Source organism: Nicotiana tomentosiformis, chromosome 9 (genome assembly GCF_000390325.3).
Source record: "Nicotiana tomentosiformis chromosome 9, ASM39032v3, whole genome shotgun sequence".
Classification (NCBI taxonomy): Eukaryota; Viridiplantae; Streptophyta; class Magnoliopsida; order Solanales; family Solanaceae; genus Nicotiana; species Nicotiana tomentosiformis.
Window position 1 is genome coordinate 29,794,636 of NC_090820.1, and position 25,523 is coordinate 29,820,158.

General features: G+C 35.2%; 4 protein-coding genes across 10 annotated transcripts; 2 read left to right on the forward strand and 2 right to left on the reverse strand.

The window, feature by feature from the left end:
• Positions 1-488: 488 nt before the first annotated feature.
• On the reverse strand, positions 489-10,645 carry LOC104113650 (protein GAMETE EXPRESSED 2). Of its 5 annotated transcripts, none has more exons than XM_009623881.4 (17): positions 10,457-10,645; positions 10,045-10,371; positions 9,208-9,546; positions 8,561-8,887; positions 7,836-8,042; positions 7,671-7,756; positions 7,466-7,598; positions 6,833-7,141; positions 6,506-6,630; positions 6,098-6,315; positions 5,797-6,024; positions 4,216-4,445; positions 3,483-3,721; positions 2,289-2,445; positions 1,567-1,724; positions 1,275-1,366; positions 489-723 (listed from the first exon to the last, which is right to left on the reverse strand). In XM_009623881.4, the coding sequence occupies exons 1-17, from the start codon at positions 10,542-10,544 to the stop codon at positions 591-593; spliced, it is 3,396 nt and encodes a 1,131-aa protein (XP_009622176.1). In that variant the 5' UTR covers positions 10,545-10,645; the 3' UTR covers positions 489-590. The 5 variants fall into 5 exon arrangements, with proteins under 5 accessions (XP_009622176.1, XP_033516539.1, XP_009622174.1 ...); XM_033660648.2 differs by having other exon boundaries at positions 1,561-1,724; positions 10,045-10,368; positions 10,457-10,644; XM_009623879.4 differs by having other exon boundaries at positions 1,561-1,724; positions 10,457-10,644.
• Positions 10,646-11,211: 566 nt separating this feature from the next.
• LOC104113649 (DNA-directed RNA polymerase V subunit 7) lies at positions 11,212-13,359 on the forward strand. The gene is made up of 2 exons (XM_009623878.4): positions 11,212-11,365; positions 12,675-13,359. Exons 1-2 carry the CDS (start codon positions 11,221-11,223, stop codon positions 13,226-13,228), a joined length of 699 nt encoding a protein of 232 aa, XP_009622173.4. The 5' UTR covers positions 11,212-11,220; the 3' UTR covers positions 13,229-13,359.
• Positions 13,360-14,775: 1,416 nt separating this feature from the next.
• On the forward strand, positions 14,776-18,636 carry LOC104113646 (DNA-directed RNA polymerase V subunit 7-like). 2 transcript variants are annotated; one of them, XM_033660647.2, is made up of 2 exons: positions 14,776-14,898; positions 17,869-18,636. In XM_033660647.2, exon 2 carries the CDS (start codon positions 17,880-17,882, stop codon positions 18,408-18,410), a length of 531 nt encoding a protein of 176 aa, XP_033516538.1. In that variant the 5' UTR covers positions 14,776-14,898; positions 17,869-17,879; the 3' UTR covers positions 18,411-18,636. The 2 variants fall into 2 exon arrangements, with proteins under 2 accessions (XP_033516538.1, XP_018632336.1); XM_018776820.3 differs by lacking the exon at positions 14,776-14,898 and adding an exon at positions 17,743-17,758.
• LOC104113648 (lipoamide acyltransferase component of branched-chain alpha-keto acid dehydrogenase complex, mitochondrial) lies at positions 17,248-24,821 on the reverse strand. Of its 2 annotated transcripts, none has more exons than XM_009623876.4 (9): positions 24,404-24,821; positions 23,498-23,644; positions 22,662-22,787; positions 21,869-22,242; positions 21,341-21,588; positions 21,077-21,165; positions 19,947-20,174; positions 19,721-19,866; positions 17,248-17,521 (listed from the first exon to the last, which is right to left on the reverse strand). In XM_009623876.4, exons 1-8 carry the CDS (start codon positions 24,596-24,598, stop codon positions 19,753-19,755), a joined length of 1,521 nt encoding a protein of 506 aa, XP_009622171.1. In that variant the 5' UTR covers positions 24,599-24,821; the 3' UTR covers positions 17,248-17,521; positions 19,721-19,752. The 2 variants fall into 2 exon arrangements, with proteins under 2 accessions (XP_009622171.1, XP_070042137.1); XM_070186036.1 differs by lacking the exon at positions 17,248-17,521 and adding an exon at positions 19,039-19,268.
• Positions 24,822-25,523: the final 702 nt, after the last annotated feature.

Genomic DNA, 25,523 nt, shown 5'->3' on the forward strand with positions numbered 1-25,523 from the left:
TACATATATATATATATATATAAAGTTTCTAAAATTTTATGGTACATATTAGTCGTTTGTATTTTTAATCTAGTTCTTTGCTATTATATTAATTTAATTATTTGCCTTTACATTCTAGTTTGATTGGTAGTTTTCTTTTGGTAAGTACACGAATTTATTTCATGTTAAAAATAATCGATTTTTAATTGAGTACTTAAATTATTCATCACTACTTGATTCAATTATCATCAATATATTTTGGTAAACGATAGATTTCTCAAATAGCAATTGGTTTGATAGTGCTAAGTTGAAAATGTAGTCGCCGGAATATGTGTTTGGCATTGTATGTCTCATATTTAAGAAAAAACCCGATAAATAACCGAAAAAATCGAAAAACCGACAAAACCGAATCGATAAAAAACCGATTTAATTGGTTTGGTTTGGTTCCAATATTTAAAAATCGACTTACTTGGTTTGGTTTCTTTTTAGGGAAAAACCGATCCAAATCGAACCATGAACACCCCTAATAATAATATAAAGTCCATAGAAGTCAAAGTAGTCTTTCAAAGAAGAGCTTCATCATCTTAATAAACTTTACTAGTTTCTTCCAGTTAGGCTGAGATTTGTTTATCTTTTGCAGAAGCTACAGGACTTAGCCCAGAAGTAGAAGTCATTTCACTCGAAGACTTTGAGGAAGTGTTGACAGATTTAGGAGATTCTCCAATTCCAAGCTGTAGGCATGACCTGTATGTAGTTTGCATCATTAAATTTCATGAAATAGAAAGAAAGGGCATAAGACCAAATGCTACTTTGAAACAAATAGCTTTCAGGTACAAGAGATATCTGTTGCGTGGACACTCCAAAATGCTGCCGTACCCGTGTCGGATCCTCCAAAAATATACTACTTTTGGAGGATCCAACACGCACCTGGCGGCATTTTCGGAGAGTCCGAGCAACATAGCAAGAGATACAGCTGGAATAAACTTTCTGAATATTTGGAACGCAACTAACTAGTTTGCTGAGAAAACTCTCTGCTGGTAGCATGTAGTATTACAGATGTAAACACACCGAGACCTATATTTTTCTTGTTTGCTACAAGTATCCTCTATCATCCATCTTACCACAAGCCTCAGTTTTAGTCACTACTTACAGTGTTGAACTTGTTTACAAATGACAAGATTCAAAACTGAAGTTCACAAAATGTTGTACCTTTCCATGTTCAGAAAGGATCTTAACTTCTGAATTCAGTTTTTCATAAAAGACAAATTAGAGACATTTCATTACTATAAACCTACCGTGGATGGAATTTGGCGAGCTGGAGATTAGACAAGGAATTTGAACAGCACCCTCTGAGTCGAGTCATCTTATCAGATAAATCCTCATTTAACTGTAAAATACACAAAAGAACATATCATAGAAGATTTTTTACTCTATTACTACACACTGAGTTGAGTGTGGTATGCGTCTAAAAGATTAATAGAGGTGTCGTGTTGACCAAAACATCAACCCCAGAGGCCAGCAAAAGATAAAATTCTGGCTTGTAAAGAACAATAGCAAATCTTCATTTAATCCCATACTTACACTTACTTCTTGGGAATTCTGGACCTTGGAGAGCTCAAAATCCCGAGGCACCTGCCTCTTCTTTTCATTAAAGAGAACAAATGCACATTTGCATATGTAGAAGAGAAGTATCACACCAAGAGCGAGCACCAGAATGAATTCAGTAAGAATTGCTGATCCAAAAGCTGCAAATCAGATGCAGTATTATTGTCATCATGATAACTAATAGCATAATACATCTGTCAATGCTTCACTTATTCCAATTGAAAACTCAGAAAATTTGCATTGATTCTATAATAATTCTATGCTTCACTCATAGAATCAATGCAATCTTCAAAAAGTTATCGTGCATCCCCCTTTCCATGAAGTGCAGTTTGAATGAGCCAATAAATATATATATATATATATATATATATATATATATATATATATATATATATACAAAGAGCAATTTCTTTGACAGTCGCATCTGAGGCCTGTAATTGCATACTTTAACATTTTCAAATCTTAGCTGAGATCTGCAGGAGCTGGAGAAAGCACCTTTCCAGCTAGGGGTTTATAAAAAGCAGGGAAACTGGAACAAAAAAATTGAAGTATTTAGCAGGTGAAATGGGGTTTGTCATTAGGTAAGATAAAAATTTAACAAGTGGGACCTGTGGCAATAGGCATGCACCATGAATTTCAGGAAAAAGAATGCAAATAAAGAAGCTTGTATCACAAAACATTGCACTTTCTGATGCATAACTTACTATGTGCGAATAATGAACTCAGAGGTCTTTCTCTCATGAGACTGACAGAAGCCTCAACAAAATGAGGGATTGACATCATTTCACTGCAGTCTGGGTAGCAACCGTAGTTTCCCATATCATTCACTGTCACGGTAAGAATAGCATGATGTTTATCGCCCTGCAAAGTAACTGACATAGTTATGCAGACAAAACGTGAAACGGAAACAGGATAAATGCAAACAAAGAATGAATCAGTGAATTCTGCAATACAATGAAGCAGTGCAGTAACATGTACATTTGCAAATATATTCTAACATCGCTAAGGACTAGTTTCAACAGATGTTAGTAAGCAATATAAATGCAAAATATGCATATAAGCCCTTATTATGTTCAAAAAATCCTTTTGTAACCGATCAAGGAGTTACAACAAAGGGGGAAATGGGAAAATGTGCAATAAAAACTGTACTGCAGAAAACTATTGACTATCTCAATAACTCTTGATCCCTTGTGGCACTCTGTGCCATTATCTTTGCCACTTCTCAAGTATTGCTACATATACCATTAGTTAACCTCCTGATTCCCTGTATTTCATTGGTATAGCGATTAAGAAAAACAAATGAACTGGAAAACCATTTCACATATTTCAATACTATTTCGTGATTTTTCTTTTTGATCTTCAGTTTATTAACTAATGGAAGAAACAATTTGGGGTGGGGGTGGGTCAGGGAACAGCATACATGCCATCATTTGAAAGAGTGTGAAGAGGAATAAAAAATAATCTCAGATGGCAATGGATTCATTGCAACATCAGAACTAACCTTAACGCTCTACCTCCTACTGATTACCTGCTGTCTTATGAAAAGGATAGTAAGTTTATGATGTGATTCGGCGGAGCCACATGCACCGAATGGGTGTCTACCGACACCCCTTCTTCGGAAAATTATAGTGTAGCTGGGTAATTTTTTTTATAATATGTATATATACTATATATTGACACCCCATGACTTCTTGGTGAGTTTATTTCTTTATATTTTGACTCCCCTTAATGAAAATTCTGGCTCCGCCACTGCATAGTTGTTGAACCTATTATAGTCTAGGTAGACAATACTAGCAGATTATTCTGAAATAATCTGTCAATGTTACAGGAAAGGAAGGTATAAGACCAGAACCAGCGAAAAATGATACTAGTAGTAACTTAGAATCTCTGGAACACACCTGATATACCAATTGCTCCAACACACTGTTGCAGTCTTCTAGTGTACCCCGAAATCTAATTCCTTTGGCTTTGACAGTGAAATGTTCTGAGATGGTTACAAATGTCTGAAGAGGCTGCCACTGGTAGCTGGTTTTCAATTTTAATTCAGTCGTGCTAACTAGATCAGCAGGAAGCTTTGTTGAAAGGAATCCAGAACTGACTTCCACGGAGAACATAACCAAGAAACGAGACTTATTCCCTGAAGAAAAAGTTAAATATCAACTTTTTAAGATTTAAAGAGGCACTCGACTATGTCTCAAATAAAAGTAAATTATAGTATCCCTCTCTCATATCCCGAAAGCATCAGCAATTGTAAACGACAGAGGACTTGCATAATAGAAACTAGTTTCAGTAGAGCTACCAGAAGAGTGAAGAGGCAAACGCCACAGCTGCCAGATATGGGAGGTTTCTGTCCAGAAAGCAGGTAGTCTCTTTTTTTCCATTAGAACGTGAAATGAAAATTTTGATGAAAACCCCACCATTTTGATTAAATAAACTACAAATCACTAGGCAATATCCAGAATTCTCACGTACAACTCAGTAGTGCAGAATTAGCACGACTCTCATCCGTCATTATCCATTTAATTCACAAACTATTAACTAATTCGAAAATGGCACTATATCTCCTTTCTAGTATTAGCCATACATTACGTTCCCGTTGGGTTGAAATTTGGATGCATTACACTCACGTACCAGGATAATGCAGTAGATCTGGATCTCCAACAAAAACAGCAGACTTATCCCTCACTCTGGTAAAAATGATTACTTCTTCACTCCCTTGATCCAAAATAACAAAAGGAGGGAGATTAATGAATGGAGGATCATTGATAGGTTCCACCAATATCGGAATATCTAACTTGTTCTTTCCATTTTTGTTCATGGTAGAGACTTGAATTGCATCAGTTCCGTAAAAGTTCTCATCTCTGATTCAAAGAAAGACATGAGACTTGTTAACACAACATGCTTAACCCTATTGAAAAGTTATTAGTCATTCTCTGCATTTTACTAGATGTCTGCACTTATGTCAACAAGAGAGGGCGCGTCCCCGGTTTTTCCAATTCTGGGGAGGAGGTGTCTACAATAGAAATCCTATTTTATCATTTAAATACATTTAAAAGACAACGACTATGAAATAAGAGGAAATTAGATAGTTCTGTTCAAACAAGAAAGGAATAGGAAGAGCTGATAAATGTTGATACAATCAAACAGTTCATTATGATTGTCAAAAAGTATTGGTCTCTTTTACAGAGACTTATCGCTAGACGCTGAAGTACAAACAGATAGCCATCTATTCAAAATGTGCAAATCTAAGTTAAGCGTGACAGTACAAGAAAAGCAGTTAGAAGTATCCTCCTCCTGATAGTGTAAGGAAGAGAACTTTTGCCAAGTTCATCAGGAAGCCATAGATTTTCAACCTGTTCTGAATACTGATAGAACAAGAATAGTCTACCTGCATAGCTCTATCAATAACTGGTGCATTATAACGAAAAGCTAGCACAATGTAATTGGTAGTCTCTCAAAAGGCATTCTCAAAGTGGCACTTTGTAAATAAAATCCCCAAACATATACATTCATTTTCACCTACCATGTCGCTTTAGTAGTGAGAAGTGCTTCTATTTTTCCTTTCGAAAAACAAACATCATTTTTACTAGAATAAGATTTACCATCTAATATGCACATTTAGTTAATTCTAAACTGGAGATTATTATTCTCACCCATCATTCTACTGGATTTTACATGTAGTTCCAATATCTTCTACAAAGAGCCTACGGTATTCTTTGGAACTTTTGGAGAAGTTAATGTTCATAGGAATTAATACTGTTCCGGCAGATTTTTTAGTGTAAACAAATGTAAATAACTAAAATGAGTAATGCATAAACAATTATGAGGTAACGAGGAGTGACTACTACCTGAATAGAGAAGGGTTATGTAAGAGTGGGTGGCCTAAGTGTTGGGGGAACAGTGAAAAAAGAATGAAGCGCTATATATTACATACTTTGGTGCTTTTTTTCTTTGATTGACCTGGTAGGTGACCAGAAGTGTTATTTTAGGATTGTTTTGAAAGAAGACTTAATTTGGGAATAAATTTTTGAAATGGTGTTAGTTTGGCATAAGCCCCACTCGCAAAAGCTACAGATAGACAGGGATGACTTTCCAATTATCTAGAAAAGGACACATCTTTAGAAGCAAATAAAAACCATCTTACTAGCTTCCGAAGAGAGAGTGATTCAGCAGATAAATAAATGGTGAGAATTTATGTGCAGATAGCCATACCCAAAGTACTGTACCAACTGAATGGCAAAATTGATTTCTCCTAGAGAACCTGTTAAAGTTAATTCAGTAGTCTCCCCAACCTCGTTGGATATAGTAGCAATACTCCAGCTTGGCTTCCAAAATTGCATTAACATAGGAGACAGAAAGACGGTCCCAGACTGTGCACTAAAAGTAATGCTGATATTCTCAGTTGAATCTGAATAGATGATCTCAAGTCCAGGGAAACCACTGCGAAGTTAGCAAACAAGATTACAGACGCTTAGACAGCAAAGCAAACACGAAATAGTGAGTAGAACTTTACCCGAACTGTGGACTAATTACATCTTCAGTTGCCAGTAATTGACTTGGAACAGAAACAAACTGAGGAGGGATGCTTAGAACAGATATATCCACACCACCTGACGCGATGTTCCCATTCACATCACATATTGTATAAGAGAAAGAATCCCTCCCATAGAATCCTTTGAAGGGTGTATATCTAAAGAGACGCCCATACTGAAGAGTTGAACCATGACCTGGCTGTGCATGGAAATTTTATTAAACTATTTTATATCCTATGTAAGAGAACATGTCTAAACACATATTTGTACGCCTACTGTATTCATAGAAGATAATATCCATCAAGTTTTTTTTACCTCTCATTTTTAGTTACAATACAAAAAAGTATATATTCTTTCAATTGTGTAGTCCCAGTAGACTAGATACCTACCTTTGAAAATTCAAAAATTGTAATGTTATGGCCAGCAAAATAGTCATTTTCCAGAGCATCAAAAGCAATTGAGTCATCCTCCCAGACCCAGACTGAATCATTCTGTACTCTAGGAAAATACTCACCTGAAAGGCAGAAGAATGCCTTATGTCAGATGAATGGACAGGAAATGTCTGTCAGATGAATGGACAGGAAATATCAGGCCATGAAAAGCAAGAAATTACCATTTCAATGACCATGTAGTTGAAAGATTAAAGTAGTAATCCTAAAAGAATTTTATCGTATCCTAAAAGAATTTCATTTTATGTTTCAAAGAAAAGAACTCACTAGTGTATACATTCACACCAAAGGGGCATGGCAAGAAACGCATTCCTTCAAACAAGGCACATAACTCATAGGTGCCAACATCCTTTGCCATGTAGCTGCCATTATATGTGCCATCCTTATTGTCAACAAAAGTCCATGTTGAAAAACCTGATCTATTAACAGAACCAATCTCCAACTTCAACTTTGACTGCTGTAAGAGGACTGGATTAGAATATGAATCCATGAGTCGTACTGTGATTTCATTCTTTGTCAGCTTTGCTACTTTTGGACTGAATTTCACAGGTCCAGAAAGAGATATATTAACTTTGCCTGCACCAAAGCAATGAAACATCAGAGAAACTTGAGAATCAGAAGATCCTTGCATCACCATTGTCAATGAAGTTAGACAAGTTAATGTACGGCGTATACAAAATAATGTTTGGCTGGATGGACATTGTGTTGTGAAATATTGGTTGATTTTCTCAAGCAATACAAAAGCTGTAAAGTTGGGATTATTTCTAGCCACAAAAAAAAAAGGTTCTGATATAAGCACCATCTCTTCATGTTAACACGAAAGCGCTTCTTTCCTAGTTTAACTACGACAACAAGTATATTTCATGAATATACATATATATTAAGAGCATAAACATGTACCTGGACTTACTGCCTTGCTGAATGGATGACCACCATTTAGAGGAATATTTCCACAAAATACACGAATTTCATAGATTCCACTCTTCTCTGGTATATAACTAACATCAAAGGCACTAAACTTCATGCTTCTTGGCTGCACCCAAAATAACTATCAGTTCCATCTATTCTAAAGCCCAAAATAAAGAACACTATGAAGAATTCTTACGTCAAGGTTTGTATCAGCCAGAGTAATAAAAGCAAGTTCCACATCATTTTGTGCACCGCAATTCAAATCCATACCACATAGAGTTCCTATTATAGAGAGACAAACAATCAAAAAATGTCAAGGTAATGTATTCTATTTACCAAAAATGAATTCTTAGTTTAATACCATTAACCATCTTCATTGGATGTATGCTTGCTTGTGTATGATAGGAATCAAATTCATTCACGATTTGTACTTGTAGGCTTTCCAACTCAATAAGTGACGGATATAGATAAGCATCCTTCAATAAGACAGAGAACCTTGCAGCTTCACCAGCAACAGAGTCATTTAGACCCGAACCATTAACAATACTATTCATTCCATCACAATAACCTATAAAATTTGAAATTGTAGATCAGAAGCTAAGTACCAGAAATGTACTAACTCTGATGCATAGCTTCATACACAGAAAGAATATCAAGATGACAAAGTATCTGAAGGTAATTATAACGGCACAAGAAACTTATTCAATTAACAAGCAGTTAAAAGTTCAATCTAGTATGCTAGAAGAGAGAGGAACCTTTTCCCATTTCAAAATATCCTTACCCTCATTTTAGAATTATTCACAAGATTACCTGCTCGCAAAACCTCCGACGTGATTTCTTTTCAGTGAGAAGCTTCTGTGAGTCTAAAATCTAATCATATGTGAATTGTAAAGCGCTAACCATGTGACACATAAGAAAACAACTGAAAGAAATAGCTCCACAGATACCTAAGCTAAAAACGATAAAAGGAATGCATACAAAAACTAAACATTCAGTGCAACTTGTTGATATGAGAGGCACAGTAAGTGTAAAAAGGACAGAAACCACAAAATGTAAGCGGCAGAAAATGTAGTTATGCTAAATCACCTATATACACTGTAAAATGGAACGGCATAGTTGAGATGGAATTATTCATCTCTTTATGATATATCATAAGCTTGAAGTCCCCTGGTTCCATGAGGCTGAAGGAAAACAACTGAATACCCAGGCCAACCTGCTTGAATTGCATATCTGTCACGGGAATAATCAAATTTGTTCCATTCTCAATAACTTCAACATCAAATTCATAGAACCCTGGAACAAGATTTCCATATTGATCATGCTGGTGAATAAAACCTTCCATCAGAGAAAATATTTGGAAGTACTTTGTTTCAACTTCCCACTGCAACAAACATTTTGAAACATCCAGAGATCCTGCAAGTTGAACCTAGGAGTTGGTTACTCTCCAGAGAAACATACACTAGAGCAAAAGGCAACAAAAGTATCCACCAAAAACATGTAAAAGATAGAGTGAAATAAGTTTTTGTGAAAATAGAAGAAGAATCAATTATAGCTTTAACAATGTGCAGCATTCTCTAATAAGAGTTGAGAAATTTCTAAGAAATAGACCTTGAATAGGACAGAGATGAGCTTCAGGTCATATTAGTTTAACCAAATGATCAGTATCGACTTTCTCCAAGATTGTTGCCAGAACTATAAAAAAATATTATTAGCCTTATGCTTACATGAATCACCTGGGTACACTATGAACATTAGAGGACAGCCCCTCAATGTTTGGTTGTCTCCTTCTACATGAAGTAAAAGATTTCCAGCAGTAGCTACAACAAACTCTATTTCGAGATAACCAGTTATATCCCATCCTTTATTGGTGAAATTGAACATAGTTGCGGCAGAACCATTGAAAGTAGATATAGATAATGTGAAGTTGTAAGAGTTCAGTCCTTCACTAGCTGAAGATATATTATTCCCAAATGCATCTTTAGGAAGAACCATAACTGAAGCTCTCGTCCCAGCTACAAACTCACTCACTCCATTATTCCATGACACCACGCTTGCAGATGGATAAATTTTACCTTCATATACACAACATAATTAACTAAGGAACATATGAAAGATAAAAAGCCGCTGACTTTAACAGAAACTTTACAGCGCGTGGCTGAGAGCCTGAGACATATTTGTCATTAACTTCATTAGACCAATATGCAAGTGAAGCATATCAAATTAATCCGACAAAGAAAAAACTGCTCTACCGGATGCTTATACACAACAACAACAACAACTAAGCCTCAGTGTCAAACAATTTGGAGTCGGCAATATAAATCCTCACTAACCATGTTACTTCATACTATAAACTTACCTGAAGCCAATAATATACGAAATAATATGTACTAGAAGTTCTTTATATTTCCTATGTCATACAAATCTTTGAAACGCTAAACCACTCCTATAGTAACATAGGACGTAAAGTAAAGTGCTTATACACCGCAATAGAGGATATGTTTAATTGGCCGAATTTATGTACTATAGTCAACTATGATATTTCAATAACAGGAATTAGTGAAAAAGGAAACCTGGAGTGACTTGAAAATGCAGGGAAGAATCAAAGACATTGAAGTGATCATCAGTAATCAGCACATTGAACAACCCGGTCATGATGGGAACGAAAGAAATCCTCCAATCCCCAAAATTCCCGCCAAAATTAGACGAAACCCCAGAAATGTAAGAGCTGTTTCCCGTCTTATCATTAACACTGATGTTGGGATTGAAAGGGTGCTTGAATTTGGCAGGATCAAATTTTCCAATAACTTTGACCATTATGGTTGCCACAGCCCCAGCCACAAATGTATCATTGTTGTCCACCCAACTAAATGCAAAACTAGGAACTGCTGCTACATCTTCTGCCAAAAGAGAAAAAATTAATCAGAGGAGTGTGAATTTACTTATATACATAGTTGTATTTTGTGAGTGAGGAGTTAGAACTACCTGATAATGAGAGTTGATGAGTTAAAGGGGGAAAGAGAGAGATGAAGAACACTAAAAAGATGGTATAGAGGAGAAATTGGTTCGCCATAGATGAAACTGAACTGATTAGAAAGAGAGCGGGAGAATTTTGAACGGTTTACAAATTACAGGAGAAGTTGGTTTTCTTATACATGTTGCGGTAAGGGAAGTTTCTTTCTTAGGAAATTTGCACTTTTGTAATTAAGCATTGAATAGTACACTTTGATCCTTTTACTTGAGAATTTACAAATTGAAATTAACGATCAATTAGTTCTAAAATAAATTTAAATATATTATTTTTTTAATAATCGTAGTGTCCGGGCCAGCTTGCGCTTGCTTTGAGATACTTGTCACCTCACAAATAACAGTTAAATCTGTCAACCAAAACTTAAATATATCATATTCACATGTATTTGAGGGGAAAATATAGTTAAACCTAATCTTTTGCAATTTGAATGAAAAAAAATAATAATCCTAGAAAAGCTTGTGTTTATTCATAGATCTCTCTCACACAAAATGAATTGACTAAAGAGGAATTAATTCAAGGTTCAGAATGCTTAATAGAATATCAGAAATTCAGAATGACCGAAATTAATTTTTTTCTTAAAAGTGCCCCTATAGACACAACGATTACATGCAATAATGCAAAAGGACAGGTGTCATTGAGAGAAATGAGAAGGATGCTTTTAACCCCCAAAGTCTCTACTAAATCAATTTCAGTCCCTCCATTTATTTAACGTTCCTCTATGATCCAACATATAATTTGGAGTACCCACACTGAACCAGAATCCATAGCTCACGAGTCACGAAGCTACTGTTCCCTCTACCAACTCCGTCTCCCCACAGTGCCGCTCCGCCGTCGCCGCCGTTTGTCATCTCCGTCCAGAAAAGGTTAGTCCTACTCCATTTCCTTCAAATAGTGACCACGATTCTTGTTTTTCTTGTGCATTTTTTCTATGTTCCGAATCTTTCACATTTTTTCCTTTACTTGCTATTATCGATCATGCAATCATATAGCCCTAATTTCCTCTATTTTTGCTCACTGCTCCACACTCTTTAGAAGCCTAAAGCAAAGGTAAAGTCTCATTTTGTCTTTTGTCACCATTATAAAATTGTCTCAGAAACCCTTAAACCCTGCAAATTTTACCCTAGCCCCAGGTAGATATGGACCAAAATATGTTTTTTTTTTTAATCTTATTATTTTTTCTTCTTTTTCTTTTCTTAATTTACCTTTTTGCAACTGTTATTGTCTTCGTGAAATGACTTTACTTTTTGCATTCATCTTTGATTGACTCTCAGAAAATGCTCGTAATTTTGAGAGCTGATTAAAATAGGGGACATTTGAAAAATTCAAAGTTGGGTTTTTTTCGCCTGTTACCCAAAGATATATGTGTTATTAATCTCGGGTTTAAGTTTTATCTACTAAACACTATATATATAATTAGACTGGTTCAAAGGTTTGCCACCCTCTTTTCTTTCGTTACCAACTCATGCTGATTGCTGAGCATAGACACTCAGCTGCAGTTGGCTTCTAAAATTGGCTTAATTCTTCGAAATATTCTTTCATTGTCTGTGGGAAACTCCATTTCACCACTAATACTTCCAATTGGTCGGTGTAGCTGATAAGGAGTTGCTCAGTTACTGATATTCACTAATCATTATAATCTTTTTTTAAAAGTTTCATATTGGTGTAAACACTCTTATTAGAGATGGAGGGTTTGTAATATCTCATAAATGACGTTGTTGCAATAGCTTGATTGCTTTATTCTTGTATGAGCTGATACAATGTGTAGTCTTCTATGTTTGCCTATAATGTTTCAAGCTAATCTCTGCAACTTATTTTTCTGAAAAATGGCTGATACTGCTAGTTAAGAACTCAATTCCCAGACCCCACTTTATTTCACTGGGTTTGTTGTTGTTGTTGTTGTTGTTTTTGCTAGTTAAGAACCCAGCGCGCAAATCCTTAGTATTTTAATGTGCCACTTTGTCTCTTACGGTTCCCTATCCAGTACCTCTTACAAATCTGCTCCTGATGGATAAAGTTCAGTAAATGTGCATTGCATTTCTTATGGTTGTGGTATATGTATTTCCAGACATTCTCTTGAACTTTCATACTAGCATTGCTGCAGCTGCGGGGTATCTTTTTAAGGCCCAATATTTCCCTTGTTTTGTTACCCAATGTGTTTTCATTTGTGGACAGGTCATTTAAAAATGTATTTGAAATCTCGGTTGTCATGGAACGTGATAATCCCTGCTGAGAACCTTGATATTGAAGGTTTAATGCTTCAGAAGGCAATTGTTGTTCGCCTCTTGGAAGACTTTGCTTCCAAGAAGGCTACAAAGAATCTCGGTTACTTTATAGCTGTCACTACAATGGAGAAGATTGGGGAAGGGAAAGTTCGACAACACACTGGAGATGTGCTCTTCCCTGTGGACTTCAGTTGCATTACCTTCAACATATTCCGTGGAGAAATCTTGGAAGGGGTTGTCCACAAGATCTTGAAGCACGGTGTCTTTTTAAGATGTGGCCCCACCGACAAGATATACCTCTCTCATCAGAAGATGTCGGATTATAAGTATGTGCCTGGAGAAAATCCCATCTTTATGAATGAGAAGATGTCAAGAATTGAGAGAGACACTGTGGTGCGTTTCATTGTGGTTGGGGCAAGGTATGTGGAGGCGGAGAAGGAATTCCAAGCAGTTGTGAGCTTGGAAGGTGATTACCTTGGACCCATCTCACAAAGTTCTGTTTAGATTTAGGTTACTTGCCATGATTGGCTCATTTTGGACATAGACCAATGACATGTAAAGCTAACTTCTGTAGCTATGTATGTGTTTAGTACTGTTTTGGATTGAATATGACTATCTGTTGATGTTGCTGATGACCCTCTGCGAAGTTTAGTTTAAGCCCTCAAGTGATTTTATGTAAATGTTTGAAGGCATAGGATGTCTAAACCCAAATTCTTTAACTCTATGGTTAAGGTGATAAACCTTTTAATACCTGAAATACCCTTCCAAAATGTCTAATGCTCGTTACTGATTTCCTTAAAAATATCTTAATACAGTGCTGTCTTCCCAGATACTTATACTCCATGGGCAGGTGTCACAATTCACTTTCTGAAAACAGTCTCAAGTTGTCCATGTCTTTTCAGCCAGGGTCTAAGATTCTGGCACTTGAACAAAGCTGAGGTTTAACTTTCAGAAAAACTATAGCCAAGGGCGTGATAAGGGTCAATGAATTGGGTGAAAACCTAAGAGACCATGATTCAAAAGCCCAGCAAAAACAATAGTAAATGCTAAGTGACAGATTGCTGGAATGTGCTTCTCTCAAAATAGTGAAAAAGCATTATCCCTCGGACAAAACTTCATCTTGATCTACAACTTAAAAAAGACTTAGAAATGTGGCAAACACTCTAAATATTTTGGGCAAAATACAAAATTGATCGGTTGGCCTAAACTAATTGCATGCATTAGACAAAAGTGTATTAAATATGTATATTATATGTATATAAATACACACGCAATATTTATATATATCGGCTAAAGTGTATTAAATATGTATATTATATGTATATAAATACACACGCGATATTTATATATATCGGCTATTTTTTTGGAGCGCTAAAATATACATTTCTCCCTTCTTTTTGCTCTAGCCCTCTCAAATTTGACCCTTAGATCTGACACAAGGGTTAAATGCATTGACACTTGTAGATTGAACTTCGCAAAAAAAAAAATTGGAACGGTGATGTAAAAAAAATAAAATAAACTGAAGTACATGGTTTGTGCATTTTGCTGCCGACGAGCTGAAACAGCTAAAAATACTTCAAACAATAAACATACCTCTTTGACATTATGGCGTTTAGATTTAATATACTTTTAGTTAAAATTTTATTTTAGTCATATTTTTCAAAGAACAATATGTTTGAATTAGATTTTGAAAGAATTGATTTTGTGTATGTTGGATGATTATTTTTGTGTCTAAACCAAAAAAAAGAAACATCGAATTTTCAAACTACAGAAACACTCATACCAAATATAACATAAAATTATTGCAGATTACTACTCTCTGCTCAAGCACACCTTAAGAGAAGAAAATCGAAATATGCTGATGCTTACTATTTAATACTCCTTATAACACATACAGTAAGTTATTTTTGTTGACACAAAAAAAGAAAAAAAGAAGAAGTAAATACCACTCTGTAATCTGTAGACACAACATTTGCATGTAAGGAAGGACTAGTACTAGTATTATTCCACTGCTAGAGAAACGAAACGGATGCTACTTTTGATACTTAACTCAAAGTTCCGTTAATTTCCAATTATGGAAGTTTTCCGTTTGGATTGCCAAATATAAAATAAAGTAGCAGCAAACACACTAGTAACAGCTCACGACTCCCACAGTGCCACTCCGTCCAGCAAAGGTTAGTCCTTTCCCTCCTCCTTTCAAAGAGCGACCAGAATCTCTTCTTCTTTTTTTCTTGTGCATTTTATCTAATGGTTACTTTCTTTCAAGTTGTTTTTTTTATTTGTTAGCATCGATAATACAATGCTATAGCCCACAATAGCGTGAAGCTTCTTTCCTCTGTTGGACACCCTTTTGAAGACTAAAGCAAACTGCTCTTTTATGTTTGACACCATTTAAATATTTTACAGTATTAACTGATATGACCTTTCTTCTTGCTTTTTTGTACTTATGCTTGTTACCATTGTGTTTCTTAGTTTTCCCTCTTTGAAGCTGTTATTGTTTTCGTCAAAACCATGTATTTGGTACGATGGAGAACATCTTCTACTTATTCATTCAAAGGGAAAAATGACTTTCTTAGTGTATGGTCTTCTTCAATAGTCTATTTGAAAGGGTTTTTAAATGTTAGATTGTTGGATAGTGAGACTAATTCTTTCTTCTTTTTTTTGATTTTTTTTTTAATAGCTGTGGTGTCTAGGCGAGCTTGTGTGTACCTAGACTAATTTAACGGGGTATCTACTACCTACTATCAACACAAGTACTAGGTAACTCTGTCCACCAAAACTTGGACAGATGGAAAGAAATTACACCTAATGTTTTTTGTCCCGCAATCTAAACCTGAGACCTTATGATTCTCAACCTAATTTATTGATCATTAGCCTAATACCTTTTGGTGCTGGAGAGTGTTTTCCTTCATACCAGACGCACTTACTTTGATTGAATTGCGGAAAATGTTACTAATTTAGGAAGCTAATTAAAATAAGGGCATTTGATAAATTCAAAGTTGAGCTGCTTTCAACATGATAAGCGTAGGGAGAAGGATGGGAAGGTATTGTTTTCGCTGTTATAACTATGTTTTTATACTAACCTTTGGAATTGCTATTATAACTATGTTTTTATACTAACCTTTTGAATTGCTATTACGGTGTACAAACTGAACCGGAAAACCACACCAAACCGAAAAGTCAAACCAAACCGATTAAAAAACTCAATTAGGTTTGATTTGATTTGATTTGGTATTAAGTAAAAAAACCCGAACCAAACCGACATATAAATATATACTTTTTGTATATACTTTTACGATTTTATATAGAATTTTCTTTAAAAAATATCTAGAAATATTGGGGATTCTCATGCGGGATATAATATTTAATAGTATATGAAGTGCTCCATATTTATTAACCTTAAATAATGGGTTATATGATCACTTTCTCATCCAGTATTACTGAAATGCGTCAATCTCTTTGTTCTTCCATATTCATATCATATGTTAAGATCTATTAAATTCTTATATCTTTTTCGAATGTGAAGTGACTATTATTATTTAGGTATCATATTGATTTTTATATTTAATTACTAAATTTGGTTAACCTTGAAAGTGTACATCAACAAAACATTATTGTCCGATGACTAAAAAAATAACTATTATGTGTTACTAAGAAAATTCTCCCATAAGAATATTTTAATAGATAATATATTTGTCATTTTTTAATATTTTTACTAAACATATATTTACTTATCGAAAATTTAACAAAATAAGATTAAAATAATATTTAAGTAACAAAAAAACCCGAAAACCCCGACAAAACCGAACCAATCCAAACCGATATAGTTGGTTTGGTTCGGTTTTGATAAAAACCGAACCAACCCGGTCCATGTACACCTCTAATTGCTACACATACGCTTTTGTTTTTACTTTTTACTGAGGGTTCGAATCCCCCTCTTTCCACGATTACACATGTTTCACTTATGTTAATGACCGAAATATATTTGTTTAGCTGAAAAAAGGTTGCTATTATTTCTGATATTCATTTTGAATTATTATCTTCAGAAAAGAAAATGGTTGAAATACTCTTATTAGAGATGAAGGGATGGTAGCAGTTGCAATAGCTGATTGCTGCATTTGTTGGGAATAGTAAGCTTAAATGTTCAAATGTCTAGATTCATATGTCTTTTAGTTATCTTAGGTGCATGATTTTGCATTATTTAGGTATGATTTCTATATTATCAATGTGGCTAGGTTCATAGCACCATGAAAGAGGTCTGAAGAAATATGTTTAAAGACTATTAGCACCTATAAAAGCACCCTTTGTAATATTATCTTATAACTTATAAGAATGGAGTCTTTCAGAATATGACTATATATTATGGTTTATGTTTATCTCCCTCTTCTATCCTCTTTGTGCCTCCTACCTTATACACTTCGTGGTCGTTTAGTAGCTGGTTAGGAGAAAAGTTATCCATGTATTGGGGGCAACATAACTTACAGTGTTTGGTAGCCATTAGTTATTTTGTACAAAATCCAGCATAACTAATACCATGTTTGGTTGTCATTTTATAATTCTACATAAATAATACATGTATAAGTTATGAGTCAGTCTGTGTATTATTTTATGCGGGGTAGAAGATGGAATAACTAATATATGTATTAGTAATACATGGATAAAATATTGAAATGACAAATTTACCCCTATCATTTTACACATAAAGGTTTCCTTCTATAGATTGATTTGTATCAAACCCTTTGGAGAACAAGCATGGAGATACTGATGCCTCACCGCTAGGCTCTTCCTCTTCTCAACCTATTAGCGACAAAATCAGTAAATAAGTATTTTACTTTAAAATTTATATAATGTATATCAATTTCTAATACAACAAACCAAATATTCAAAAAAATTAATCCATGCGTAACTAATCCATATATAACTAATACCTGCATAATTATTATTTATTCATGCATAACTAATACATGTATAACTAATACCTGCATAACTCTAATCAAGTTAGGAGTAAGAACCCCATTTGTGGGACTATACTGAGTCTGTTGTTGTTGTTGTTGTTGTTGTTGTTTATTCTTAGGATGTATACGAAGTGAGCGTAGCCCCATATCTTCATTGACCATTGCTCAATATGTTTTGATTTGTGACAGGTCATTTGAAAATGTTTCTGAAATCTCGCTTATCATGGAACGTAATAATCCCTGCTGAGAACCTTGACGTTGAAGGTTTAACACTTCAGAAGGTGATTGTCATTCGCCTTTTGAAAGACTTTGCTTCCAAGAAGGCCTCAAAGAATCTTGGTTACTTTTTAGCAGTCACTGCACTGGAGAAGATTGGAGAAGGAAAAGTTCGAGAACAGATGGCTGGTGATGTGCTTTTCCCTGTGGAATTCAGCTGCATTACTTTCAAGATGTTTCGCGGAGAGATCTTGGAAGGGGTTGTTCATAAGATCTTGAAGCACGGCGTCTTTTTGAAATGTGGCCCCGTTGATAATATATACCTATCTAATAAGATGATGTCGGATTATAAGTATGTGCAAGGAGAAAATCCCATATTTATGAATGAGAAGATGTCAAGAATTGAGAAAGGTACTGTAGTGCGTTGCATTGTGATTGGAACAGAGTATAAGGAGGAGGGGAAGGAATTACTAGCACTTGTGAGCTTGGAGAGTGATCACCTTGGACCCATCTGATCATAAAGTTCTGATTAAAGATAGACTGTAAAGCTAAGTTCAGTAGTTATTATATCATCATGTGTTTAGTACTGCTTTGGATTGGATGTGACTTATATCTGTTGATGTTGCTGACACTCTCTCAAGTGTCTTATTTTCTCATTTGATTGCTTAAGCCCTCTAGTGAATGTGTAAATGTTTTAAGGACATAGCTATGTTAAAGTGATGAACCTTTTGATACCTGAAATACCCTTCCAAAAGTGTCTAAATTTCTCGACTTAAAAAAAGGACAGCCCGGTGTACGAAGCATCTTCCATTTACGCAGGATCCGAGGAAAGGTTGCACCCCAAGGGGGTGTGATGTAGGCAGTCTAGTCTAATGTAAGCACCAGTGGCTGATTACACAACTCGAACCCGTGACCTATAGGTCACACGGAAAGAACTCTAGTGTTGCTCCAAAACTCCCCTTCTAAATTTCTCTTAACTGATTTCTTTAAAAGTAATTTCATATATTGCTTGTCTACCCAAATTCTTATATACTCCATGGAGAGGTTACTAACCTTTGTTAACATTCAAGTTAAGGGAAAAGTTAAAGAGACTCTTGGGATGCTTTGCTAATTCAAAGCCAAATGGGAAAAACAGCTAAAACAAAAACTAAAAGATCTACTTGATCCATTCTTGTCTACAACTTAAAGAACTTTGCAATATACACAAGTTAATAGCTCGCTCTTTCGTTTTTACTCTGGCTCTTTTAAAACTTTTGACCCTTAGCCAACCCTGAAGTATATGGTTTGCGCATTTTGCCCCTGCCAAGTTCTCAATTGAACACACTCCCACAAGTTGTCTGGCTACTAAGAACTCAGAATCAGTCGTAGTCAAGCTGAAAGAGCCAAAATCCACTTCAAACAATAACCATGCCTCTTTAACATTATTACGTTGAGAGTAGAATACTTTTTAGTGAAATCTAACAACTGTTTTTTACGCCCCGTTTTTTTTTTCCCAAGAGCATTCTTTTCAACAATGACATGTCCCTCTTATGCAACGGATTTACTAGTAAGAAACTTTCCTTGAACTTGAACAATGTTTGCAGGTCTATAACATTTTTATAGAAGAGGAAGCTGACTACCACAAATGAAAACAAAAAATTAGAAATGTGGGAAATGTTGCAAAAGCTATATAGAGAATAACTTGGTTGCATTGAATGCTAACACTATGGTTTATTAGATTAGTGATTCTATCTTTCAGGACACCTATAAGCTCCAATTGATCTTTGCACCAACAATGAGAAGGAAGGCACCAACAATATGAGCCTTTAGCTTAGACTAGACTTACATTCTTTCCGATCAACTTCCGGAGACGAGAATTCATCTTGTATGCAACAGCAGGAGGTCTGGCTTTTCCACAAATTTTTTCCAGTCATTGCAGAACCTTGCAACAGTTGCTCCATCAAGAACTCTATGATCTGCACCTATATTTATCTGAAAAAACGGAAACATCCCATATGAGATACTGAAACGAAAACGTCTCGTTTTGATGCATTGCACGACAATTAACATACCGTCATGATTGATGCAGGATACACATCCCCATCTTCAGTAAACTGTGCAATTTTCTGAATCCGTCCTATTCCTATGATGGCAACTTCAGGTGAATTTATAAGCGGGGAACCAAACTTTCCACCAATTCCTCCAATATTGCTTAGAGTAATAGTTGACCCTGATATATCATCAGGGCTAAGCTTGTTTATCTTAGCCAACTTCTGTAGCCGTGATAGCTCCTTTGTTATCTGTAGCACAAAAATATATCCAGTTAACAACTCCGCTCAAAAGGAAGCAAAGACATGCATTTAGTAGTGTATACATACACAGAAAAGAAAAAAAGGAACTGATCTTGGACTATGAGAAATAGTACTCATCACTGAGGGGAGGGGGGAAGGGGAGGTAGAGAGGGAAAAGTCATGTTTTGAGATTACATAGCCAAAAGTCTTCTCAACCTCCTTTCGCACTATGGTAAGACAGTACAGAAAATGCACACAGAGGAATTGTAACCTTTTGCATTTTGAGCTGAGCAAAATTTCCACCAGGACCAAAATGTCTAATCGTAACCTTATTCTCTGGCTTAAACACTCAAATGAGAGGAATTGCAATTTTGAACACGTAAAACCAAATTGATTCAAGGATAATACATAAAAGTACAAATAAACTGGCCACGCTTACTGCCATCAGATCCTCCTTTATCAATTCCTCCAAAATATCTCTTAACAACTTCTCTATATTGTTCAGCCCAAACTAAACATTCTTTCTATTTCTTGATTTTCTATAATAATTTACACACTCATAAAGGATAAGGCTGTACCCACATCATACGACATTAAAGTAATACGCGAACAGAAGAATCCACAGAATAACCGGGAACTTCTACACTTCTTAAACCTTTTTTATTAATAATTTCAGCCTCCAATATCTTCCTCCACTCAAGTTTAAATATGTCAGATGCTCCTCTTAACAGTGTCTTAATATTGTCATGTCAAACTAGGATTTAATTAAAAAAATGCGCTTAATAGACTATAACAAGTGATGTAGAGATGTAATTATATGAGGGGAAAAAAGAATATATAGAAATGTCAATTCAGTACAGAGTAGACTATGGCAAAACTTGAAGTTACTGGGGTAACAGATGCCAACTGACCTCCAAGATTGAGAGAGACTGAACATTTTTTATGTTTGGAACAACCAAACCATTTGGAGTAGCCATTGCTATTCCAATGTTGTGGGACCCTAGATCATGGAAAGAAAAAATTATCATTAATAGGGACGAAGAATGCGTGAATGACGAAAAGAAAATATTGTAGCAGCTTATAATGCAAAATCATGTAAAGCGAGCTATTTTTACTACGTCTATGAGCACGGGAACATTTGAAATCGGAAATTCAGAATTTTGCATTTGATATACCTTTTAGGATGACCTCATAGGATTCCTCATTGAAGCGACTATTTAGCATGGGATGAGTAGTTAAAGCCATTGATAGTGATTTTATCAGGACCGGAAGGAAAGTGTGCTTGATCTCCGGATCAGAATTCTCATTCTGGAATGATTTTTTCAGCTCCACAACTGCATCACATTTCATCTCTTCTACATAATAAAAATGTGGAATTTTCGCAGCTAATGTCATTGACTTAACCATGGAACGCTGATATCCCCTGTAGAGTTTAGGAGCCAATAGCAAACTGTGAGTAGAAAATAGAATGCAATACCTCCCTAGTAAAGGAATATCAATCTCAATTTTTCCGGCACAAATTGTCCGTGCATTTTACAACACACTAGAAGAAACTTGTTCGAAGAACACGCTTTCTATCAACAAAAAAGAATGTTTCTAACTAATGAAAAACTATGCCCCATCTGCATTCAGAAGTTTCGAGTAACGTATGAAACAGTATAGTGAGCTAGTGAGTTTGAGTTCTCTTTATGGTAGTAACTAACCTTAGCTGAAGTGTCTTATCTTCATATCCCGCTCCAATGAGAGATGAAACCTCTGAATGTTTTTGTTGTGCACATGCTAGTGCTTCATTAATTAGTCCTTTTTGCATTGCATAATTTGTAACATCCTCTTTAAGTATCCTTCCATCTTTACCAGTTCCAGGCACATCATTTATGTCTAAACCATACTGCTTTGCAAGATTGCGGACAGCAGGTGTAGATGACACTCCATCAATCTTGGATTTTTCAGGCACGGAGCTGATATCACTTGAGCCAATAAAATCAGAGTCCAGTGATGTCATCTTTTCTGAAGCATCAGAAGTCTCAGTAGGCTCAGGAATTTCATCAACGGCAATCTTCAAAAGTGTTTCCCCAACCTACAAAATTTGGTAGAGAAGATGATATAATGCAAAAAGGGCTCATTTCTTCTTATGAACGACATGTTTGCTCAATTTTTCTTACAAGCATAGTTCCAAAAGCACACCACACATAAAAAGTAGTTTTCTATGTAGCTGATCTTTTAAAAGTGAGCCTATTCTCCATCTTCTTTGCTCAAACATTTGAGGATATCTTCAAACTGGATGGAAGTTATCATTCTTTTTTAAAAAAAACTATTTGAAAGTGTAAAAACAGAATTTGGTCATGAAATTCCCACTATGAGATTAACATCTCCAACTACTTCCTGATCTCATCATTAAAGTGCAGTTAAACAACCAAATCCTCAAGGCAGAAAGATTAAATACCAGAAGAATTTCAGTGTGGTTGGTACACAGTGAACACATTATGTGTGTTGTACCTTTACAATGCTGCCGGGAACATGAACAATATGAGAAATTTTTCCTTTGTAACGACTTGTTATTTCAATTGTTGCCTTGTCACTCTGAACTTCACAAAGAGGTTGAAATTCTTCAACCTGGTCCCCCTGCCCAAAAACAAAAAAAGAAAATCATCGGAATGTATTATATAAAATGCTTTATAGACTAGTAATTATGAACTAATCAGCACAAAGTCAGCAATCCAACAAGAGGAGATAGGAGAAGCGATAAAAGGCAGAGAGACAGGAGGGGGAAGAAGCAGGTACTCCCAAGTCATTTTTGCATACAAAAACAGATGTTTTTATGCTGGAATACTATGCTGTTGAAATCCTGATCGATAAGTGAATAGAGGAGTATCGAAATCTCTTAAAACAAGAACCCAACATACTTAACTCATCCCACAAAATTATAGATTAAAAAAAATGGGCAGAGCATTAAAACCTAAGAGAATTCTTTTAAACAAGAATCCAGCATATACTAACTTGTATGACCAAATCGCAAATGAAAACAGTGGGTAGTACTTGCTAACTTCTAATAAGAGAAGATTACAAGGACCAACAGGGCAATGGCCAAAATCATGAGGAGCTAAACATCAATTGCAGTTTGTTAAACGAGTATGGGCCTAGAGATGTATGTAAATTCTACTTCAAGGTATAATTGGCTTCAAATTCCTCACATCAAGTTTAAATTTTAAATCAAGCCAAGCAGTTGGGAGTCCAATTGCATGTTTTTAGTAACATAGCTGAAAATCATTTACTAAAGGAGAAAAAGTATGGTGTGAAATACCCTATTATATTAACAAGAGACATTCACTAACCTCCTGAACAAACCATTTGAGAAGTTCACATTCAGCAATGCCTTCACCAGTTTGCGCCAAAGGTACATCAATTACTCCACCAGTAGAAAGATCCAATGCAGCTTGAGTTGAAAAACTACACCCTCTCGGAATAAACGAAACATTCGACTGCAAAAAAAATACTGGCATAAACAATAGGTAAAAACAACAGAACCAGAGTTTTGCTAACCTACAGAGAAAATAACTTCTCAAAAACTATTGCATAAAACCTGCATCAAGAACTTTTGATAGGTTCAAAAGGAACTGATGCACAACAGACAGAACATGTTGCAGAAATAGAACAAGTGAACATTAAATGAGGGAACAAATTCCATGATCTGACCAAAATGCTACTGATGATCCTTAATCTTAACACCACTGGATGAAAAGAAACACCAACTTTAGAAACTAATCTACACAAATTTCAATTCTGCCTATTACTTGAATAGATAAAGGGCAGCCCGATGCACAAAGCATCCCGCGTTCCGCAGGGTCGGGGGAAGGTTAAAAATGCCAGATTACAGCCACATCAAAATCTACAATCCTATATAAGGTTGCAGCATTTCTCTAAGGCCAGTAATATTTCCAATTTACTTAATTCATGTAGCTTTATCATCATAGTCAAAAATTTTGATATTCCCACATCTCCATATGAGGAAAAGGGGGTTGAGGGAACAAACTAAAAAACAAAAAGGCACTGGAAAATTACCCTTTTGAATATTCAGTTTGACAAGTTCAAACAAAAGTGCACACACATCACTCAGAATCCACCACTAAAGCAAAGTACTCTGACATACAAATAATGGTAAAAAGCTTATGAACACACTCACTTACCTTAAATAAAATAAAAATAAAAAAAGATAAAACAAAAGCAAACTAAATTGTCACCTTACTAAATGAGCAATACGGCGTCGTATAGTTTCCAAAGAAATGAAGTTCAGACTGAATTTTCTTGCCACTGCATACAGTACTAACAGGTGTCACCGGAGCTGCCACCGGTGCAACAGAAGACTGAAACCACCGGCAAATACTCTGCCGGACGGAATTCCGGAGCTTACCCTGATTAATCTTCCGACAAATCATAGTAATGGGAATTAGCGGAGATTGTGTTTGTGGGGTTCAACTATTTTTTGGGTCAGCAAATCAAGAAAGTGAGACAATGTGGACAAGTACAACTATTCTGTGCTGCTGAATATAAACATTTGGTGTCTGTCTACACTTTATTGCGTTGACAAAATTAAAACAAGTTACAGTAATGGAGTAAATTTTATTGTGGATTTTTCAGAAACTTTTTGAACATGATTTTGCTTCAAAAACGAAAAGGGCTAGATATTGTATATGTTACAAACTCTTTTATACTATTTGACCAAATTTATCCCTATCATTATATTATCGGGCAATAAATTTTTAAAAGTCACCCCTCGATCCGTGAGAGACCCAGAACCTCTTAAATCATTTTAATTTATTAATTATGCATCTTGGTCCACTATTTTTAAAATAATTGGTATTTACCTGCTATTTGAATTAGAAAAAAAAAATAAGAAAATTTTTTTAAAAATAATACAAATATTAATAAACAAAGTATAGTTATTTGAAAATTTTAAATTAGGTAGCTTGTCTAAATTCTAAAAGTATTTACAACATCTCAATTTTAATGAATTCGTTGCACCAAATATATGGGAACTTTGCAAGTATTAGTGATCGAACTCTATACTAACCAGAAATTGACAAAATATATTTGAATATAATACATGTACATACATGATGATTAGCTAAATATAATTCACAATAAATAGACCCACTAAATTCTACAGTGTATATATGATTGGAAAAAAAAATTAAACCAATCGCAAATCCATTATTGCAAGAAGAAAAGTGGGTGCATTGATAATTAAAAATATTCATGAATAATTTATATAGTCTAATAATTATAGCATTTACATCAATAGTAATTCCTGAAAATAGTAGAGCAAAAAGAATAACAAGTGATTTAAATAAAAGAAATTTA

What these genes read in the sequence shown, in the direction of transcription:
- LOC104113646 (XM_033660647.2), top strand. Translation starts at nt 17,880, where the DNA reads ATGTTTCTGAAATCTCGCTTATCATGGAACGTAATAATCCCTGCTGAG.
- LOC104113648 (XM_009623876.4), bottom strand. Translation starts at nt 24,598, where the DNA reads ATGATTTGTCGGAAGATTAATCAGGGTAAGCTCCGGAATTCCGTCCGG. An exon ending in TTCCCGGCAGCATTGTAAAG is followed by an intron (nt 22,243 to 22,661) that starts GTACAACACACA and finishes CAAATTTTGTAG; the next exon opens with GTTGGGGAAACACTTTTGAA. An exon ending in ATCCTGCATCAATCATGACG is followed by an intron (nt 19,867 to 19,946) that starts GTATGTTAATTG and finishes CCGTTTTTTCAG; the next exon opens with ATAAATATAGGTGCAGATCA.
- LOC104113649 (XM_009623878.4), top strand. Translation starts at nt 11,221, where the DNA reads ATGATCCAACATATAATTTGGAGTACCCACACTGAACCAGAATCCATA. An exon ending in GTCATCTCCGTCCAGAAAAG is followed by an intron (nt 11,366 to 12,674) that starts GTTAGTCCTACT and finishes ATTTGTGGACAG; the next exon opens with GTCATTTAAAAATGTATTTG.
- LOC104113650 (XM_009623879.4), bottom strand. Translation starts at nt 10,544, where the DNA reads ATGGCGAACCAATTTCTCCTCTATACCATCTTTTTAGTGTTCTTCATC. An exon ending in AATGTTCATAGTGTACCCAG is followed by an intron (nt 8,888 to 9,207) that starts GTGATTCATGTA and finishes TTCAACTTGCAG; the next exon opens with GATCTCTGGATGTTTCAAAA. An exon ending in AGATCTACTGCATTATCCTG is followed by an intron (nt 3,722 to 4,215) that starts GTACGTGAGTGT and finishes CTTTTTCTTCAG; the next exon opens with GGAATAAGTCTCGTTTCTTG.